Genomic DNA, 18,250 nt, shown 5'->3' on the forward strand with positions numbered 1-18,250 from the left:
ATGCAAGTCCTATATACATGTACTGTAGTTATTACCACGCGTGAGATTCCCACATCGTAGCCTGTACATTGAATATATTCACTGCTCGTGTACTCTTCCTTGGCAAATAAAAGTGTGGTTCAGGTATGAATCTGAGACATTTTTTCAGTCATATCAAATTCCATTATTTGAATGATACTGTGTCTGCATTACAATGATACACTTCAGTGTTTGCTGCTCCTGGGACAATGATTACATATTGTAACTATGCAATAGACTAGAAACATGATCGTTTTCTGTATATATGTATAGTTTGATTTGTAATTCATATCTAACTCCGTTCATCTGCATTAATCTGAGGACACAGGATAGTATTTCAATGAGACACTTAATTTCAACCAGTGGAGAATGTGAAACACTTTATTGAAAGGTCATTGTCCAGGTGTTACTAAATACATGTATTTATAATATTACAATTATTTTGCAAGTTCAATCTGTACTTCAATGCACATATGGTGTGCGTTATAAACCGAGGAAGATGCGGTGGGGAGAGGTAAGAACAGCGGCAGACAGCATATGATTAATGAATTTCAGTGCTACCCTAATATTCTCTCAGTTCATCACAATTGCGGTGTCTCCTAACCAACCGTCGGGCCAACTAGGGGCCCAAGGTTAACTTAAGAGAGGGTGAGGTGGCAATGACGGGACTGGCTTCCTCACATCAAAACATACCTGCAGACGAGAGACAGATGGATAGAGAGAGAGAGCATGATTAAACCCAGTTTGTTTTATTCTAACACGGCCAGTCATCTTAAATCAGGAGGTGAAATTCCAAACTGACCTTGGATCATTAACTCTGGGACTACTACATCTGTCTGTATTTCAATGTAAAGTATCTTTAATAATTCTTCCTGTTGACCCAACCAAGTGACATCTCACCTATGAAGAGAGACTGTTATTGTGTGTGGTCTCACCTGGTGTCCACACTAAGTGGCTACAGAGTACTTTATACTGAAAAACAGACACGAGGACAAACAATAGAAGATACTATGTGACGCAGACACCTATTGGAGTGTACCTGAAACATTTAAATATAGAGGGCTATGTGTCTCACCACTTGGTTATTGCAAGGCTAACCCGCAGGGAAGTCATAACTTGGCAGCAACAGATAGCCATTTTCACTGGACTGGACCGTGTTTGTGTGGTGCAAGTCTGAAAATTAGCAGCTGACATTCAGGTTTTTTTAATGAATGCATGGGAGACAGGTTCCAAAATACAAGTGTCTCACATGATTCGAAAGCCTAGAATCTTGCTAATCCAACTGCGTTGTCAGATTTAAAAAAGGATTTACTGCGAAATACGATGCGATTATCTGAGGATAGAGCCCCATAAAAAAACTATTTCAACCAGCACAGGCGTAACAAAATCAAATTGCAATAAAAATAAAGCGTTTACCTTTGACGATTTTCCTCTGTTTGCAATCCCAATGCTCATTGTTACACAATTAATGGTCTTTTGTTTGATAAAAGACATTTTTATAGCCTAATGTTAGTGTTTACATACTGGAGAGGGAATGCAAAACAACGACGCTGGACAGAGTGGAATCAGGTGTATCAAAAGGCAATTTATTGAGTCAAAGATATTTTGTCCTGCCGTTATCGTGCACGGACCTAAGCAATGCAACTCTGTGAGGAGTCAGAATCATTAGGCTGCCTCGCCAGAGTTTACAACAGAATGTATACACAGAATAATGTAGGTGGAGTCTCGTCGTGTTGATCTTCTGACTGGTCCTGAAGAGTTGGAGGCGGGCCCTGCTCTAGCCAGAGCAGGAGCCTCATTGGTGCACAACAAAGTCCTTTGCTCTTGGCACCCGACCAGTAGGGGGGGTATAGTGTGAGTGTACAGTGCTCATGAAATGTATGGGTGTCAAGGAAAACGTGGATTTAGGAACTGGTAATGTCTGCTTTAGGCTCAGGTGTTTCCTGTTTATGCAGGAGTGCATGTAGGGTTCAATGTCAGTGAGATAGCTTGGCACTTCTAAGCTTGTTAGTGTTGCAGGCTGCTCTTTGTAGTTAGAGGGGAGTATATTTGCGTGATGGCAGCTGTGTGTCCTTCGGATAATCATGTTATTGCACGTAGGCTCTAAACTTGACTGAGGACACTGGGCCCAGAGTTATCTGAGGGCATCCGGTTTAACCAGAGTGTTGGTCTGCTAGTAGTGCTCGATATTAGAATTATTTATATAACACTAACATGAAACATTTTGTGAACCGCTTGTCGTGAATTCCGTCTCATTCAATTTGACTACACATTCGATGTAAAAACACACTAAACGTGACTTTTCCAGCCATGTTTGGTTTCATTGCAATCAACTGGTTTGTTTGTAACACAACCAAAATGGATGGGTCATTTCGAGGGACGTATTGACTGAAAGAAACTGATTTGAAGACAACAAGTAATGACATTGTGCACCAATGATTTGCCCGCTGTTTCGTTGATTGACAGTATTTTAACCCAATGACCACTGATCATCTTGAAATCTAGCTGGGCAGATAGCCAATGAGCTGAGGTAAACGGCAATATGTAATGGTTGTGTTGGAAGACTAACCCAAGAAGTAAACTCCGGCCTAAAGAGGGTCATTCGCCATTGAAGATTCATACTGGAAGGAGCGCATGTTACGCACAGCACTATTTGGTAAAGCGCATCTTCAGCTGTTTATATGTCAATCAGTATGGCGACTAAGTCAGGGAAAGCTAAATCTAAGTCTAGATATACAGATGTACACACAATTTTAGAATAAATTGATCGGGAAAGTGAGACAGAAATTGTTGGACGATTCATTTAGCTAGCTATTCTTTGATTTGCAAAATGGAGGAATATTTGGGCACAGGGACTATGGTGGTCTGCTTGAACCATGTAGGTATTACAGAGAGGACATCGTTTGGACTGGTAAGTTCTTCTCATGCTAATGCCGTTGTTAGAAACACTTTTAAAATGTTTTACTCACATCTGCTGCAGTGAAGGAGAGTCTGCAGGTTTTGGTTGCGGGCCGTGTCAGTGGCACTGTATTGTCCTCAAAGCGGGCAAAAAAGTCATTTCGTCTGTCTGGGAGCAAGACATCATGGTCCGCGACGGGGCTGGTTTTCTTTTTGTAATCCGTGATTGACTGAAGACCCCGCCACATACCTCATCGGAGCCGTTGAATTGTGACTCTACACGGACGCTTAGCTTGTTTGATTGCCTTGGAGGGAATAGCTACACTGTTTGTATTCGGTCATGTTTAGGGTCACCTTGCCCTGGTTAAAAGCAGTGGTTCGTGCTTTCAGTTTCACGCAAATGCTGCCATCAATCCACGGTTTCTGGTTTGGGAATGTTTTAATCGTTGCTATGGGTACGACATCGTCAATGCACTTTCTAATGAACTCGCTCACCAAATCAGCGTATTTGTCAATGTTGTTGGACGCGATGCGGAACATATCCCAATCCACGTGATTGAAGCAGTCTTGAAGCGTGGAATTAGATTGGTCGGACCAGCGTTGAACAGACTTGAGCTTCTTGTTTTAGCTTCTTGCAGCGCGATCTGCGTCAGAAATAGGAGTTCTATTCTAGCCCTTGGCAACGCAGACGCTCGTTGGCGCGCACGAGCAGTGTGGGTACACTAATTGAATAACAGATTTCGAAATGTATTTTAACCCATTAGTCACCAATGCGCTGGTTAAAATGAAAACTGCCTTACCAGCTCTGCTAGGGCGAGTAAAATGGTCAGAGTTGAGTTGTTTATTTTATCAGAGACAGTGCACATTAATCAACGTTTCAGTAAAAGTGCCGGTTTTAGCCAGCCGGCTATTTTAACCGCAGTCCCTGGGCAGGTTATTAAAAACAAATACAATGTAGACAATAGCAACATAGGACTAGCAACATAGAACAAAAAGCAGCAAGACAAAATTCATAAAAGTAACCAAGTGTTTCCACACCTCACAATCTACAGACAGCCATGGAAAGTGGCAACACACAGCTAGGGACCATGTTCACAAATCTGATTTACCTTTAGCCATGTCTTCAATCGTTTTGTGAAAGTGTGATATGTGGTGCAGTTGTGTGTCCGATGGCAGTGTATTCCAGACATGGGAAGCTCTCACAGAGAAGACGGATTTACTAAAGGTGCTTTTCCTTAAGGGAACTATACAGTCACCTCTCATGGCAGACCTTGTGGATCTGCTGCCATATGTCTGGGTTTTCTTTTTAACAAAAATACTGAGTGGAAGGGGAGCCAGGCCATTTAGGATCTTGAATACAAGACATGCGTCAGTGTATTGCACAAGATTATCCCAACTCAGGAAGCTCATGCTTTCTGAGGATATAACACTGATTATGGCTATTGGGCTTCCTATCAAGCACTTTGAAAGCCTGTTTGTAGACAGACTGAATAGGTCTTAATGTTGTACAGCAAGCTTGGGCCCAACTAGTCAAGTAGTATGTTAAGTGAGGGAGAATCAGATTTGAAGTACAGTTTTGCTTCCTCTGTAGTCAAACAACTTCGTATAAATCGGAAATGAGCTAGGTTGAATTGTTATTTGAATGACCTTTTTCACATGCTTTTTAAAAGAGAGGTTGGAATCAAGTATAATGCCAAGGTACTTAAAATCAAATACCATCTGGAGCTTCTCCCCTGACACATAGGCATCTGTTTCCCTCTGAAGAACATGCAAACAGTTTCATATTGAGATGCAAACATGAGTCACTTTGTAACCTGGACCATTACAGTAGTGAGTTCTTGTGCAGCTTGTTGTTTGCATGCATATATATAATCACTGTATCATCTGCATACATTTGAACTTCAAACCCAGTACAGACAGAAGGCAGATCATTAATGTACAGGCTGAACAGGAGGGGCCCCAGTATTGACCCTTGGGGCACGCCCACATCGTAGCTAAGAGTGGGCGACAGCTCATTGCTCACTCTGACACAGTTCTGCCGTCAAGGTATGATTTCATCCATCACAAGGCATCAGGGGAAAAGTTGAACTTGGACAATTGTAATGAGAATCTCACGGTTAACAGTATCAAAAGCCTTCCTTAGGTCCAGAAACACAGCCCCAACAACGCCCCCTTTGTCCATCTTGGACTTCATTTTCCAGAAGTAAGCAGTTGGCCTTTTCTGTGGAGTGTTTCGCTCTGAAGCCAAACTGCATGGAGTGTAATGTGAAGGGGCTGTTGTTGAGGTGGGCAATCAGTTGTTCTGCTACACACTTTTCAACAACCTTTGACACCACAGGTAGTATACTAATGGGTTTGTAGTTACTCACTTCAGCAGGGTCGACCGATTTAAAGATGGCCGTTATTATGGCCGACTTCCATACCCTTGGAAACACCCCGAGACCAATAGATGTGTTGGTGACCATAGTAATGGGGCCAATGAGTGACTCTTTGTAGTTAAGAAAGGTAGAGTCCAGCCCAAACATCTTTGGCTTCAGAGTTCTTTAGTGAGATAATCACCTTCACCTTTGACTCATAAACCGCCCTTAGGTTGAGCATCATTTACTAGCACTGAGCCCAATAAACCAGAGTGGTTTCATTTGTGGCTGGAAGTAGCTAGCCAACATTAGCTTGGGTGATTGACTGGGGTTGTAAGGCCCAACATTTTTTTTTAAAGACTAGAACGTCCAGTGTACGCACCGAGAGCGAAACGGTCTGAATGGAAACAATATTAAATAAAATCAATCCAATATACTAGTTATTAGAAAAAAAGTGGGTATTCCGTATTGACATTACCAGCGACTACAAAATGCTTCTCAAAGTTGCCCTCTGGTGGTCAAACTAGCAATAACAGAAGTGGCTGAGAATGAAATGATGTGCCACAAAATGTAGCAGCACGCAGGGTGTACCGCAACTTTGAGGATCAACTGTACAGTTGACCGGGGTAGCTCTAGCAGGGAAGAAATTTCCTGAACTGACCTGTTGGAAAGTTCACATCCTATGACAGTGTCCCGGTCAGTCACTGAGCTCTTCAGTAAGGCCAACTACTGCCAATGTTTGTCTATGGCGATTGCATGGCTTTGTGCTCGATTTTATACACCCGTCAGCAACAGGTGGCTGAAATAGCCAAATCCACTCATTTGAAGGGGTGTTCATAAACGTCAACTGTATAGTGTACATACACCTTAGCCAAATACATTTAAACTTCGTGTCACAGTTCCTGACATTTAAGCCCAGTAAAAATTCCCCATCTAAAAGGTCAGTTAGGATCATCTCTTTATTTTAAGAATGTGAAAAGGTCAGAATACAGAATGATTTATTTCAGCTTTCATTTATTTTACATTCCCAGTGGGTCAGAAGCTGACATACACTCAATTAGTATTCAGTAGCATTGCCTTTAAATTGTTTAACTTGGGTCAAACATTTAGAGTAGCCTTCCACAATAAGTTGGATGAATTTTGGGCCATTCCTCCTGACAGAGCTGGTGTAACTGAGTCAGGTTTGTAGGCCTCCTTGTGTCACACATGCTTTTTCAGTTCTGCCCACAAATTTATGGGATTGAGGTCAGGGCTTTGATGGCTAATCCAATACCTTGACTTTGTCTTTAAGCCATCTTGGGGTCATTGTCCATTTGGCAGACCAAGCTTTAACTTCCTGACTGAGGTCTTGAGATTTTGCGTCTACATATCCACATAATTTTACTACCTCATGATGCCATCCATTTTGTGAAGTGCACCAGTCCCTCCTGCAGCAAAGCACCCCCACAACATTATCCTGCCACCACTCGTGCTTCACGGTTGGGATGTTCTTCAGCTTGCAAGCCTCCTGCTTTTCCCTCCAAACATAACAATGGTCATTATGGGCAAACAGTTCCATTTTTGTTTCAGACCAGAGGACATTTCTCCAAAAAGTACAATCTTTGTAACCATGTACAGTTGCAAACCAGCGTCTGGCTTTTTTGAATGGTGGTTTTGGAGCAGTGGCTTCTTCATCCCGAGCAGCCTGTCGATATAGGACTCGTTTAACTGTGGATGTACATACTTTTGTACCTGTTTCCTCCAGCATCTCCACAAGTTCCTTTGCTGTTGTTCTGAGATTGATTAGCACTTTTCGCACCAAAATATGTTCATCTCTAGGAGGCCGAACACATCTCCTTCCTGAGCGGAATGATGGCTGCGTGGTCCCATGGTGTTTATACTTGCATACTATTGTTTGCACAGATGAACGTGGTACCTTCAGGCATTTGTAAATTGCACCCAAGGATGAACCAGACCTGTGGAGGTCTACAATTTTCTTTCCCTGAGGTCTTTGCTGATGTCTTTTGATGTTCCCATGATGTCAAGCAAAGAAGCATTGAGTTTGAAGGTAGGCCTTGAAATACAGCCACACCTCCAATTGACTCAAATGTCAATTAGCCTATCAGAAGCTTCTAAAGCCATGACAATTTTCTGGAATTTTCCAACTGTTTAAAAGGCACAGTCAACTTAGTGTACGTAAACTTCTGACCCACTGGAATTGTGATAGTGAAATAATCTGTAAACAATTGTTGGAAAAATTACTTCTCATGCACAAAGTAGTTGTCCTAACCGACATGACAAAACTATAATTTGTGAACAAGAAATTTGAGAAGTGGTTGAAAAACAAGTTTTATTCACGCCAACCTAAGTGAATGTAAATGTCCGACTTGACTGTATATACACAAAATGGATGGACATCCACACAATATATACCATATGAAACCTAACACTCCAATTAGTATGATATATGTTACGTCCACCTGAGTCCATTTTGTATCGGGGGTGATGCGGGGGAATAAAGAGTAAACTCCACTGCTGCCCGCAAACATGGAGACCAAAGAGAAGGACACCAGCAAAGAAAAACCGATGTGCTGGAATGTGCTGACACTCCCCTGAATTCAGAAGACAGGTTTGTGATTATTTTAACACTGTACAATGATTTGGGTTCATTTTGACACCTTATTACATATTAAAAGATAAGTCTACATTGTATTCATTGAGTGAATAAGTGTTCAGTATGTGATCCCTGCGTGGAGTAAACACTCAACCTTGACGTTGCTTTTACCAAATGATCCACACAGGACTATTTATCTCCCGATCTATCATTTAGTACAGGTCTCCCTACCCTAGTCCTGACTTTAACTCTGCTGATGAGCTGAACGTAAGTATTTTGGGATCAGGTGCCCCTGTAGAGATGAAAGACCCAGTGTCATTAGGCCCCATTAGTGTCACCTAATCCATTAGCGCAAGCCTCTTTCCCCTCCTACCACATACAAGTCTATCCCAACTGGCCACATTCCCATAGGGCTCTGGTCAAACGTAGTGCAGGTGCAGGTGCTTCTACACCTGCATTGCTTGCTGTTTGGGGTTTTAGGCTGGGTTTCTGTACAGCACTTTGAGATATCAGCTGATGTACGAAGGGCTATATAAATACATTTGATTTGATTTGATTTGGGAAGCAATTGATGGCTGGATACAGTGCGCTTTGTCACACTGCAGGAGCCTATTGAGTTGGGGCCAGTAATCATCTTATCCGCTTTACCATTGTCCCACAGAGAAACCCCAGACTGCACCACCATCACACCAACGCTGCCCCCTCAGGGGTCAGAAGACCAGCTGACCAAGGCCAGAGGGACAGCAGGAGGAGCGGAATGCACAAAGACATGACAAAAATGTCTGTGTCAGAGAAGAGTGCCTCCATTGGCACCAGAGGAGTTCAAGCTCCATCCTCTGAGGGGGTTGTCAGAGCTCTGTGCTCAGGCCAAGGAGAGCCTGAGGTGGGATGGTGTTCTGGAGGACCCCCAGGCAGAGGAGAGGCTGGAGATGTACCAGGTTAATGGACGTGAGCGCTACCTGTTCCACAGACAGGTGGTGATGGCAGCAGGGGCTCAGGCCACCATCCTGAGAGCAGTGGGAATACTGTATAGAGGACAGAGAGGCTGTGGGCCGATGCTAGTGGTCTTGCTTTACCCCAGCAACACCAATAGCGTCGCTCGTCTGCAGGCTTTTATTTTGTGATCAACATTGTGATTGGTTTTGCATACTTTGGACAGAGTTAATACTCAGGGAATCATCAATTAGCAGTGTGAAGGCTGAACTTCAGTGCTAGGGAATGAGGAACCACTAATTTATAGCCATATGATTTTTACTCATGAATTAAATCAATAAATGTGAATTTGAAGTACATTTATGTTTTTCATCTCAGTGTGCCTTAAACAGGTTTTTTAAAAGTGTTTAATATCAACTTCTGGTTACGAAATTAGTTTAAACATTTGTTTAAAAAAGTACTTTTGAGTACTTTTTCAATGTAGAAGACTACATGGTTCACTGTAGTCCCTAAAATATCCTTCAGAGGATGCAATAGGACTACAGCACTGTTGGCATACAACAGCATTACCATAGCACTGGCTTCCTGTTTAATTTCCTTTAACTCACCCTGGGCAGGAAATGGTTGATCAGTCTGTCAACACAATACACTCACAGGAGGCCTCTAAATCCCCCACAAATTGATTTTAGACCAACATGCCTGCTACAGTTACCCTGCCTAGCATTGATGGTTTGTTTAAAATGTTTAACAGAGGATTTGGACAGTTTGTCTGCACCATGGCTGTGATTCCGATCTGAGTTATGCACATGTAAATGAAATGTACTTCCCTTTATGCACATTCTGACTTTAAGCGTGAGAATAGCATGTTATTCATTTTGGGTGGAGCTGGACTAAATGAAGCCGTCGCCACAGATACGCTGTATTCTGACCACCACCATATTAAACACTACGTTGCCAAAGTATATGGAACACCCCTTCAAATTAGTTGATTCGGCTATTTCAGCCACACCCGTTGCTGACGGTGTATAAAATTGAGCACAGCCAAGCAATCTCCATAGACAAACATTGGCAGTAGAATGGCCTTACTGAAGAGCTCAGTGACTTTCAACATGGAACCGTCATAGGATGCAACCTTTCCAACAAGTCAGTTCATCAAATTTCTGCCCTGCTAGAACTGCCCGGATCAACTAAGGGCTGTTATTGTGAACTGGAAACGTCTAGGAGCAACAACGGCTCAGCCACAAAGTGGTAGGCCACACAAGCTCACCAAACGGGACCACCGAGTGCTGAAAGGTATAAAAATCTGTCCTCGTTTGTGACACTAACTACCAAATTCTAAACTGTCCCTGGAAGAAATGTCAACACAAGAACTGTTCATTGGGAGCTTCATGAAATGGGTTTCCATGGTCGAGCAGCCGCACACAAGCCTAAGATCACCAAGTGCAATACCAAGCGTCAGCTGGAGTGGTGTAAAGCTCACAGCCATTGGACTCAGTGGAAATGCATTTTCTGGAGTGATGAATCACGTTTCACCATCATGCAGTCTGACGGACTAATCTGGGTTTGAGTGCGCAAAGCTGTCAAGGCAAAGGATGCCTATTTTGAAGAATCTGAAATACACTGCTCAAACTTTTTTTTTTAAATAACACATCCTAGATCTGAATGAAGGAAATATTCTTATTAAATACTTTCTTTACATAGTTGAATGTGCTGACAACAAAATCACACAAAAAATATCAATGGAAATCAAATTTATCAACCCATGGAAGTCTGGATTTGGAGTCACACTCAAAATTAAAGTGGAAAACCATATTACAGGCTGATCCAACTTTGATGCAATGTCCTTAAAACAAGTCAAAATGAGGCTCAGTAGTGTGTGTGGCCTCCACGTGCCTGTATGACCTCCCTACAACGCCTGGGCATGCTTCTGATGAGGTGGCGGATGGTCTCCTGAGGGATCTCCTCCCAGACCTGGACTAAAGCATCCGCCAACTCCTGGACAGTCTGTGGTGCAACGTGGTGTTGGTGGATGGAGAGAGACATGATATCCCAGATGTACTCAATTGGATTCAGGTCTGGGGAACGGGCGGGCCAGTCCATAGCATCAATGCCTTCCTCTTGCAGGAACTGCTGACACACTCCAGCCACATGAGGTCTAGCATTGTCTTGCATTAGGAGGAACCCAGGGCCAACCGCACCAGCATATGGTCTCACAAGGGGTCTGAGGATCTCATCTCGGTACCTAATGGCAGTCAGGCTACCTCTGGCGAGCATATGGAGGTCTGTGCGCCCCCCAAAGAAATGTCACCCCACACCATGACTGACCCACCGCCAAACCGGTCATGTTGGAGGATGTTGCAGGCAGCAGAACGTTCTCCACGGCGTCTCCAGACTGTCACGTCTGTCACATGTGCCCAGTGTGAACCTGCTTTCATCTGTGAAGAGCACAGGCCTGCTGGAGGTCATTTTGCAGGGCTCTGGCAGTGCTCCTCCTGCTCCTCCTTGCACAAAGGTGGAGGTAGCGGTCCTGCTGCTGGGTTGTTGCCCTCCTACGGCCTCCTCCACGTCTCCTGATGTACTGGCCTGTCTCCTGGTAGCGCCTCCATGCTCTGGACACTACGCTGACAGACACAGCAAACCTTCTTGCCACAGCTCGTATTGATGTGCCATCCTGGATGAGCTGCACTACCTGAGCCACTTGTGTGGGTTGTATACTCCGTCTCATGCTACCACTAGAGTGAAAGCACCGCCAGCCTTGAAAAGTGACCAAAACATCAGCCAGGAAGCATAGGAACTGAGAAGTGGTCTGTGGTCCCCACCTGCAGAACCACTCCTTTATTGGGGGTGTCTTGCTAATTGCCTATAATTTCCAACTGTTGTCTATTCCATTTGCACAACAGCATGTGAAATGTATTGTCAATCAGTGTTGCTTCCTAAGTGGACAGTTTGATTTCACAGAAGTGTGATTGACTTGGAGTTACATTGTGTTTTTTAAGTGTTCCCTTTATTTTTTTGAGCAGTGTATATTTAGATTTGTTTAACCTTTTGTTGGGTGATTTAAAATGTGTTACTTCATAGTGGATGTCGTCACTTTTATTCTACAGTGTAGAAAATTGTGAAAAAAGATCAACCCTTGAATGTGTAGGTGTCCAAACTTCCAACTGGTACTGTATGCCTAGCTACTTGAAATTGGTCTTCCGACTTTCTGTCTCCTATTTATATGTTAAATATCAATATTAACCATCAGTACGCCTATTTTATTTAATCAGGTAGGCCAGTTGAGAACAAGTTCTCATTTACCACTGCGACCTGGCCAAGATAAAGCAAAGCAGTGTGACAAAGTTACACATGGGATAAACAAATGTACAGTCAACATAATAGAAAAGTCTATATACGGTGTGTGCAAATAGCGTGAGGTAGTAAGGCAATAAATCGGCCATAGTAGTAAAGTAATTACAATTTAGCAAAGTAACACTGGCGTGATAGATGTGCAAATAGAAATACTGGTGCAAAAGAGCAAAATAGTAAACAAGTAAATGACCAATCCAGGCACTAAGGTTTGAAAACAGAAGAACGCTGGCTTTAACAGATAGAAATTGGCAATTGTTCTGGCTTAATACCAGCTGAAAATGGAGCCCCTAGAGTCCGTTTGCATTGAAAAGAGTTGGTTCTTATAAGAGGTGTTTGTCTATTATTTCAGTGTCTTTTTCCCAAGACACAATTATGGTTATGCTTTGTTATGCATTTTTTTGACAGCTGAAGGAGTCCTGCTAAATATTTATGTACTGTAGTGAATAAATTCTATGCAGCGTTTGAATGAATCCTCAAGTAGAACCAACACAATATGGTCCTTACCTCAAGGACAGAATGTGTAAAATGAAGACTTATGCATAAATTAAATAATACAAATGTGCTTTAAATAAAACCTCAAATCTATTATATTTAACAGCATTCCTGATCGGGTAACACAACATGTGAGGGAAAGATGAACAAAGCAAAGTACAGAGAGATCCTTGATGAAAACCTGCCCCAGAGCGCTCAGGACCTCAGACTGGGGCGAAGGTTCACCTTCCAACAGGACAACAACCCTAAGCGTACAGCCAAGACAATGCAGGAATGGCTTCACAACAAGTCTCTGAATGTCCTTGAGTGGCCCAGCCAGAGCCCGAAATTAAACCCCATTAAACATCTCTGGAGAGACCTGAAAATAGTTGTGCAGCAACGCTCCCCCTCCAACCTGACAGAGCTTGAGAGATTCTTCAGAGAAGAATGGGAGAAACTCCCCAAATACAGGTGTGCTAAGCTTGTAGCGTCATACCCAAGAAGACTCTAGGCTGTAATCGCTGCCAAAGGTGCTTCAACAAAGTACTGAGTAAAGGGTCTGAATACTTATGTCAATGGAATATTTCAGTTATTTATTTTTTATACATTTGGAAACATTTCTAAAAAACTGTTTTTGCTTTATCATTATAGAGTATTGTGTTCAGACTGATGAGGGAAAAAAACTATTTAATCAATTTTAGAATAAAGCTGTAGCATAACAAATGTGGAAAAAGTGAAGGGGTCTGAATACTTTCCGAATGCACTGTATATAATCAATGATGCTATTTTGGCCTATAGCATTTGCAAAAGTCATCAACAGCAATTGACATGAATCCAACATATCAATTATTAATTTGAAGTCAAACTAGAATTAAAGCCAGAATAATCAGTGCCACTGATGGACCTATCCATGTGGAAGAAAAATCTCCTTTAAATGTTGATATTTGGTTGCATTGACAACCAAACACAATTCAAAATCACTTTTGAAACACAATAAATAGCATATTAACTTGTTGACAAGTTTAACAAATGATATGTTGGAGTCATGTCTCCAACTCAACCAAATATAATAGTTAAAGAATGGGATTAAGCCAGTGGTCAGATGAAACTATCCAAGCACTAGATACATATCCATTAAATGTTTTGAGGTTACTGTAACTATACATTTTTTCTTATGTAGTATAAGACAAAGTGAAATGGTCCACCCACAGAGACAGTGTGGTGAAGAAGGTGCAACAGCGCCTCTTCAACCTCAGGAGGCTGAAGAAATTTGGCTTGTCACCTAAAAACCCTCACAAACTTGTACAGTTTTTAGAATCAAGAGCATCCTGTTGGGCTGTATCACTGCTTTGTTCGGCAACTGCACTGCCTGCAACCGCAGGTCTCTCCAGAGGGTGGTGTGGTCTGCCCAACACATCACCGGAGGAAAACTACCTGCCCTCCAGGACACCTACAGCACCCGATGTAACAGGAAGGCCAAAAAGATCACCAAGGACAACAACCACCTGAGCCACTGCCTGTCCACCCCGCTACCATCCAGAAGACTATGTCAGTACAGGGGCATCAAATCTGGGACCGAGAGACTGAAAAACAGCTTCTATCTCAAGGCCATCAGACAGTTAAACAGCCATCACTAACACAGAGAGGCTGCTGCCTACATACAGACTTGAAATCAGTGTCCAGTTTAATAAATGGATCACTAGTCACTTTAATAATGCCACTTTAATAATGTTTACATATCTTACATTACTCATCTCATATGTATATACTGTATTTTATACCATCTATTGTATCTTGCCTATGCCGCTCTGTCATCGCTCATCCATATATTTATATAGTCTTATTCCTTCCTTTACTTAGATTTTTGTGTATTAGGTAGTTGTTGAGGAGTTGTTATATTACATGTTAGACATTGCTGCACTGTCAGAACTAGAAGCACAAGCATTTCGCTACACCCGCAATACCATCTGCTAACCATGTGTATGTGACCAATAAATTTGATTGGATTTGATTTGAATTGACCGGTTGGCGACCACTGGGGTAGGCTAATAGTTGCAGTCATAGGTGATAATATCTTTCTAGGAGCTGACCCATCAAAAATGTGCATGTTAAAGTAAGATTTGAATGGAGAAAGCTGATCCGAGAGCCGCGCTAACTTTCTTTTGATCCTATTAGTTTGGACTGTAGGCCTGTGCCTCAACAACGCACTTAGCGAACGCTCTCTCTGCGTGGTATTTTGGGAAACGCATGTTACATCTTCGGGACGTTGTTGGAACAATGCATCATTAAAACTCATATGCCTAAATTACATTGCTATCGGGAAACCAGGCCCAGGTCATGTGGTTCAGATATTAGATGAAGAACAATGATAACACATTCATTCATCTGTTTTATAAATAAACAAAAAATTGGAATTAGGTTGTGCTTTTAGATGGTTGAAAGCATAGTGATAACACATTGGAAATTCAACAAATATAGATTGTAAACTCATTGATCAACATCTCAACCAAATATTACCCAATTATCAACGTTGAAACGACCTAGTGTGCCCAGTGTGGTGAGAGGGAGATGTAAGAGATAGAAAGAGAGATGGGTGAGAGAGAAGCACAGCAGTTCTTTTGAAAGCATTTTGGTGTTATCTTTTTGTGTTGTGTTTGTCCATGTCTATTATTCTCTCTGCAGCCTGTTTTGTTCAGGTTGCCTAATTCAGCATCCCTGCCTCAAAGACCTCGGCCCTGGCCTTCTGTCCCTCTAATCCCCCAAACAGCGTTCTGATTGGTCCATCCACATAGCCACAGTGGCCATTAAGGTCACCTGTGTTTTTCCACTACCCCGGCAACGGCCTACCTAGCAACCCCTTCCATGGAACCCAAAGTAAGCGTAAACTCAGACTATGCCACCACCACTGGTTGACATGTTGACAGTACAACACTAGCTTCCATGACTACCAACCTGTCATGTGACCCCCGTAACGACAGTAGAACACCAGCTACCATGACTTCCAACCTGGCATGTCATCATGTTGCTATCGTGTCAACAGTAGAACACTACCCACTGAGCACACACTGGTTGAATCAACATTGTTTCAACGTAATTGGTCAACGTATTGTGACGTGGAATCAACGTGGAAAATACATTGGATTTTAAAAAAATCATCAACCGGGACTACTTTCATCTCATTTTGACCAGCATTGATTCAACTAGTGTGTGCCCAGTGGGTAGCTACCATGACTACCATATCTACAGTAGAACACACACGGCTACCTTTCTGTCATCTCTTCTTCTCCATTTTCAAAATGTGAAGTAAGAAATGTCTACATCAACAGGTGGGCATTGGCGACATCATGACCATGTAGTTTCCCCAAAACGGAGAACATATAAAACTCATCCTTGTAAATGAAAAATGAAACCCACAAAATCTGTTTGTCTGAGGTATCACTGTTTTTTTCTGTCTCCCCCCACCTTTAAACAAACTGGCTAAGAACAGAACAGACAAACTGTTGCGTGTCATCCTGCTATACGTCTGATGTCATAACAAGTGATGTCGTGGTAAAATAGGTGCTGATCGCCGTTATCAGTGAGTAAAGTAACGCTCCGTGCACTTTCTATGCATTTATCTTCAAAAGGTGAGTAAACGCTCGCACAAAATGATAAAAAGTGCATATACGGCGTTTACATGCGATTACCCTCCACTACACTACTGGTTATAACTCAGAAATGTCACGTCGCCCTCTTCTGATAGGTCTCTTCTGTGTCTGTCGAGCCTCCAGCCAGACGACTTGTTCTCCAGAAGAAGGGGAAGAGAGAGGGGATGAGGAGGGATGCCTGAGGAGGAGGAGGGAGGGAGAGATGGACAGAGGGGGGACATTCTGTGTTTGTGTGTCGGAGATGAAGTGATGTTGAGACGGATGAGTGGAAGGAGGGATGATCAGGACAGTTTCAGCTTCAGCCACCTCAGGTCATCAGATCTGTGAGGAAGAGAAGGGAAAGAGATACATTGCCTTCAAAAAGTATTCACATCCCTTGACTTTTTCCACATTATATGTTACAAGTTGGGATTAAAATGTATATAATTGTAAATTTTTTCTCAATAATCTATACAAAATACTCTGTAATGTCAAAGTGGATTAAAAAAACAAACATTTGTAAAGCATTTATTTAAAAAAACTCTTAATTAGATACAGTACGTATTCAACCCCCTGAGTCAATACATGTTACAATAACCTTTGCCAGCGATTACAGCTGTGAGTCTTTCTGGGTGAGTCTCAAAAAGCGTTTGTACACCTGGATTGTACAATTTTTGCACATTTATTATTTAAAAAAATATTCAATTTTCAAGTCTTGCCATAGATGTTCTAGCTGATTTAAGTCAAAACTGTAACTAAGCCCCTCAGGAACATTCCCTTTCATCTTGGTAAGCAAGTCCAGTGTATATTTGGTGTTTTAGGTTAGTGTCCTGCTGAAAGATGTTTCCCAGTGTCTTTTGGAAAGCAGACTGAAACAGGTTTTCCAATAGGATTTTGCCTGAGCTATTTATAAAAAATAGAAATAAACTCCCTAGTCCTTGTGGATGACAAGCATAACTATAACATGATGCAGCCATTACTATGCTTGAAAATATGAAGAGTGGTACTCAATGATGGGTTGTGTTGGATTTGCCCATAACATAAAGCTTTGTATTCAGGACATAAAGTTCATTTCATTTTTTGCAGTTTTACTTTACTTTTGTGCCTTTTTGCAAACAGGATGCATGTTTTGGGAGATTTGTATTCTGTACAGGCCTCCTTCTTTTCACTCTGTCAATTAGGTTAGTATTGTGGAGTAACTCTAATGTTGTTGGTCCTTCCCGAGTTTGCTCCTTTCACAGCCATTCCTCTCAGGCAACTGGGTTAGGAAGGACGCCTGTGTCTTTGTAGTGACTGGGTGTATTGATACACCATCCAAAATGTAATGAATAACTTCACATGTTCAAAAGGATATTCAACGTCTGCTTTAAAAAAAAACTTTTACCCATCTACCATCTTTGTGAGGCATTGAAAAACCTCCCTGGCCTTTGTGGTTGAATCTGTGTTTGAAATTCACTGCTTGACTGAGGGACCTTACAGATAATTGTATGTGTGGGGTACAGAGATGAGGTAGTCATTCAAAAATCATGTTAAACACTAATATTTCACACAGAGTGAGTCCATGCAATTTATGTGACTTTTTAAACACATTTTTATTTGATTTCTAAAAACATAATTCCACTATGACATTATTGGGTATTGTGTGATACAAACTGTCAATGTAATCCATTTAAAATTCACGCTGTAACACAACAAAATGTGGAAAAAAGTCAAGGGGTGTGAATACTTTCTGAAGGCACTGTATTACAGTGTGTGTCCGTGTGTGCTTGTGTCTGTCTGTCTGCCTGGAGAAAATATAATAATGTGTTTACAGTGAGAGAGAGGGATGTGGGTAGCCACGTACTCAGCCTCTTTCTTAGTGATGGTGTTTCCTGCAGCGAACCTCTCGGCCACAGCAGAAACAGCTGGGTCATAGTTCAGACTGGCTGCTGCTATTACCTCATCATCCCTGCGGGGAGAAAAATAGTGGGGAGAAGAATAGTATTCATACTGTGGCAAAGAAG

At 42.2% G+C, this 18,250-nt stretch overlaps 1 protein-coding gene across 2 annotated transcripts in view; it reads right to left on the bottom strand.

Annotated features, from left to right (window-relative positions):
• Positions 1-14,430: 14,430 nt before the first annotated feature.
• LOC112218347 (apoptosis-inducing factor 3) overlaps positions 14,431-18,250 on the bottom strand; it is a 23,085-nt gene continuing 19,265 nt past the window's right edge. Inside the window, exons 18-19 of one of the 2 annotated variants that reach the window (XM_024379059.1) lie at positions 18,091-18,195; positions 14,431-16,589 (exon numbers count right to left, since the gene is read on the bottom strand). In XM_024379059.1, coding sequence (XP_024234827.1) covers positions 16,550-16,589; positions 18,091-18,195 — 145 coding nt within the window. In that variant the 3' untranslated portion in view covers positions 14,431-16,549. The remainder of the gene's footprint in view (positions 16,590-18,090; positions 18,196-18,250) is intronic. The other variant, XM_024379060.1, reaches the window with a different exon arrangement.

The sequence above is a fragment of the Oncorhynchus tshawytscha genome, linkage group LG19 (genome assembly GCF_018296145.1).
Source record: "Oncorhynchus tshawytscha isolate Ot180627B linkage group LG19, Otsh_v2.0, whole genome shotgun sequence".
Taxonomy (NCBI): domain Eukaryota; kingdom Metazoa; phylum Chordata; class Actinopteri; order Salmoniformes; family Salmonidae; genus Oncorhynchus; species Oncorhynchus tshawytscha.